This window comes from Vespula pensylvanica, chromosome 24 (genome assembly GCF_014466175.1).
Source record: "Vespula pensylvanica isolate Volc-1 chromosome 24, ASM1446617v1, whole genome shotgun sequence".
Taxonomy (NCBI): Eukaryota; Metazoa; Arthropoda; class Insecta; order Hymenoptera; family Vespidae; genus Vespula; species Vespula pensylvanica.
The window spans coordinates 949,633-954,134 of NC_057708.1; the positions used below are offsets into that span (position 1 = coordinate 949,633).

Here is a 4,502-nt window from a genome sequence, read left to right on the forward strand (position 1 = left end):
TCTTTCTGTTATCAATAATAAAATAGACCGATATATATACATTTAAACGAAACGTAACTTCGGCTTCCATCTTGATTTTTTAATAACGATCGTTCAAGTCGTATCGATACGCGGCAATTTTGAATTTCGCAAATGTTGAAATATTAAAATGTCTATCTAATACGATTCGATACGTCTTAAGTTTTCTAATCGATACTTATTAAATTCGTTTGATCATATTAACGTTTGATAGGTGGGAATTTTTCATTTATCGAACATCGGTTAATATTTTTTCCCTTCGTTTTCCTTTCTTTTTTTTCTACGGAGATACGGTGTACATGTATATATACATATCTCTCTCTTTCTCCTTTAAGAAATTACCTACAAAATCGTGTAAATTTTTAATTGGTGAGAATTTGAATCCATCGAAGAACACACGTACACTGAATTATTTATCAAATTTTCTCTCAGTTTTTTTTTCTTTCTTTTTGTTTTTTTTTTTTTTATGCAGAAATACGTCGATCACTGTGTTTATAAAACTTTATACATTAAATTGTACAAATCCTTAATTGGCATATATTTCGAATACAGAAAATATAAACGAACATATATAAAACTTTAATTGGCATTAATTCTGAATTCATCGAACGTAACTTGATATTTATAACAATTTCCTGATTTTTTTTTTATTTTTTATTTTTTATTTTTCCACGAAAAGAGATACGTCCATCTTATGTTTCTTTATTATCAAACTTCATATAACTAAATAAAGTTTGAATGCTTTAATTGTCCTTAAATACGGGAATTTTTAATTTCCAGAACGTTCATAAACATTTATAAGATTTTTATTGAATGAAAATTAAAAATATATTTGCACGAGTTACTTAATTGGCGTGATTTTTCAATTTATCGAATTTAATTAAATATTTTTTTTCGATTTTATTTTTCTTTCTTCCACAAAAATATTTTTCTCTCTCTCTCTCTCTCTCTCTCTTTTTTCTTTTAATAGAAAACAATTTTTCCCATATAGAAAATTCTATTATAAAATGTACGTACTTTATTGCGTTTCGAATTTATCTATTACATAAGCTCCATTTACAGAGTTATTTGGTTGTAATCGTTAATGCAACTGTAATGTTTTCTCCTACTAACCCAACCCATCCCTTTCTCTCTCTCTCACACACACACACACACACACACACACACACACACACACACACACACACACACACACACACATTCTAGCACAAAATCAATTCTATTACAATCGATTTAACGATATACGTAAATTCAATGTGAAAGCCATTAAATGTGACTATAATTTATAACTTATTGCAATATATATATATATATATATATATATATATATATATATATACACACAATTGAAAATGTGTGGACGTATTTATTTATTATACTACAAGAATCGTAGTATATCAATAAGTATATTATATTAATATAAGTATATTATATACTATAATTGAATTCTTAAAAAAAAAAAAGAAAAAGAATGAAAGAAAAAATAATCTTACCGATGAAAGTAAACCAAGATGTCAGCACGATCGCTGTTAACTTCCTGAAAGGTAAGCTTTGAATTTCTGGCCCAAAGGTCGAGTGCCTTGCTCAATTCCAGTCGAACTCCGCCAGTTTCCAGACCGCTTGGTTGATTGGTTCTCAAGCTGTAACCAGTATTAGATACACAATAGAAATAATTTATTGAATTATTCAATCGTAATTCCTAACACGAACGTATTATCATCGTATATAACAATGATTTCATTTCAACAAAGTTAAAAACGTACATTTACGTATTAAAAAAAAAAAAAAGAATGAAAATTTGGTCGCCATCTTTGATTTCTTTCTTCCCTCTTTTTTTTCTTTCTTTTTTTTTTTTTTATTTCATTATTACAAAGGGTGTCTCGTTTGAAAACGATTACGATCGTATGTATTCTATAGTACTGATTTTTTTAAACGATCTTTACCGAATAAGGAAAAAAGAAGAAGAAAAAAAAAATAATCTGTTTGATCTCTCTCGTGAAATATATCACGTATACATTTTTTTTTTGTTTTTTTCTTTTTAATGTAATTTGCCACGACCGTGGCCTCTTGTTTACGCTCCTGTCAGAAGGGCGCGCGTTAAATTATTTGTTTTTTTTTGTAGATCACGAGCGACAACAACATTGACGACGACGACGACGACGACGACGACGACGACGACGACAGGTCGTGTGCATTTAAATAGGTTAAGTTTATTTGTTTCATCGAAGTGGAAGAAGCAAGAGAGAAAAAGAAGAAAGGAAAAATAAAAAAATTGAAGAATACACGTCTGCACACTGCGTGTGTACGTGTTTGCGTATGTATTGTGTATTTTTCTTTTTTCTTTTTCTTTTTTTTTTTTTTTTTTTTTAATATTATCTACAAGATCGTACGAGTCTTCCAACTTAACTTTGCGATAGCTTTGAATTGATAAAAAAAAAAACAGATTAATACTCATTCAAATTTATTTCATTACGTAAGTCTGCAACTTCGAATTCATCGAAGATAAGTTAACGTTTCTATTGAATACCTTCGATCACGTAACTCTTTAATTTCAATATGGCGGTAATTCGGAATTTATCGAAGACGATTTAATATTCCTATCGAATTCGTTCGATCACGTGACTCTTCAATTTGGCGGTAATTTTGAATTTATTCTACGTGAACTAACCACGTTTGTTAAATCTCTCTCTCTCTTTCTATCTCTGTTTTTATTTAAACAAATATTATTTGCAAAATTATACGAGATAATATATAAAAATTTGTTCTTATATCACTGAAGTATTATTTATCGGCGAAAATTGAAGAGAAACTAAGAGAGATAGAGAGATAGAGAGAAAGAGAGAGAAAAAGAAAGACAGAAGATCAGTCAATAGACAAAGTATAACGCCAAATAATGATTTTCCTCTTTCGCGACCTTTCAAAAACTTTCTCCACAAATCTCTTTAATCGTAACCTTCCTACTTCGAGTTATTATGAACGTTCTTTGGATTACTTTCCCTCACCCAACCCCTTCTCTTTACTTAACCTGATCCTACAACTTCCTCCTCCAATATCACCCTCACCACTCCTACCACCTTCACCACCACCACCACGAATACCCTTCTTCTCTTTCATAATCCAACAGGATGGAATATATCCTAGGTATAGAGGATGATTTAGACATTGATTTATTGCCATAACGACTGGCTAATGAATTTCTTCTAAATTAAATAGAAAAATGTGAACTTCGAGAATGAAATAAAAAATATGTTTGTATTATAGTACGTATAGATATACTTTATTGAAACAAAATATATATTTGTGTATATAATATTTTTAATATATCATATATATATATAAATTTTTTTTTTCTAGTATGAGATCTGTCTCTCTCATTTTCTAATTTATTAAATTAATATATCTTTCTTTCTTTTTTTTCTTTTTTTCATTTTTCTTTTCTCACTTCAAACGGATTTTTTTCTTTTTCGCGCCATTTTAAGACAGGAAGTTAGGTTAGGTTAGATACGCTAGGCTAGTCTCCAAATTAGGTACTAGCCTACGCAATAACGTGCAACCCGGAAATACTATGCTCCTGGCAAATAGTATTTTCTCTTTATCTCTCCTTCTAACGTCTCTACTAGTCTCTGCTAGTTTCTGCTAGTTTATATAGGAACGGCTCCGTGTATACAAATTACCATAAAGTAAGTATGCAAAAGGGGAACGAAGATTAAAATAACAACGATCGGTCTCGACGTAGTTTAATCATTCCACTTACCAGCTGAATCTCAAAATCTTTCATCTTGGATAAAACATTTTCTTAAATTATCTCTTTGAATGTTTTTGAATAATAATAATGACGATAATGACGATAATGATGATGATGATGATGATGATGATGATGATGATGATGATGATGATGATGATGATGATGATGGAGTAACATAAATAATGACGAATAAGTATTATTTTTTTGCAATGTAAGATTAGTTCTAGAAGATTAAAAAAACAGTGATGGAAAATAATTTTTATGTAAAAAGTTGATCTATAGATCTATAGAAAATTGTTAGAAAAAAAAAAAAGTATCAATGGAAGAATTAACAAGTATTATAAGAAAAAAAAAAAAAGATACTATAAGTAGAAAATTGATGATTATATATAAAAAAAAGAAATAATATATTATATTATATACATAAAATATAATAAATTGAAATAAATCTATAGATCTACGGAAAACGATAGAAAATTTATTACGAAAGAAAATAAATAAATAAATAAATCACGTTTTACAAAAAATTATATATAACAAAAAAACTATATATATATACTATACAATGTTATATAATTAATAATAAATATCTTGTATGTATATATCTTTATATATATATATAAGTAAATATCATATAAATATATAATTTATACAAATAAAAATGAAATAAAATAAAACACAAAACAAAAAAAAAAAATAAGAAAAATAAGAAATCATTGATCCAGATATCATACAACGC

General features: G+C 28.0%; 1 protein-coding gene across 5 annotated transcripts in view; it reads right to left on the reverse strand.

The window, feature by feature from the left end:
* The window catches only part of LOC122636971 (matrix metalloproteinase-2-like), a 210,791-nt gene that overhangs the window by 24,336 nt on the left and 181,953 nt on the right, over positions 1–4,502 (reverse strand). For all 5 annotated transcript variants that reach the window (XM_043828705.1, XM_043828704.1, XM_043828707.1 and 2 more), the window contains one exon: positions 1,512–1,658. In XM_043828705.1, coding sequence (XP_043684640.1) covers positions 1,512–1,658 — 147 coding nt within the window. The remainder of the gene's footprint in view (positions 1–1,511; positions 1,659–4,502) is intronic.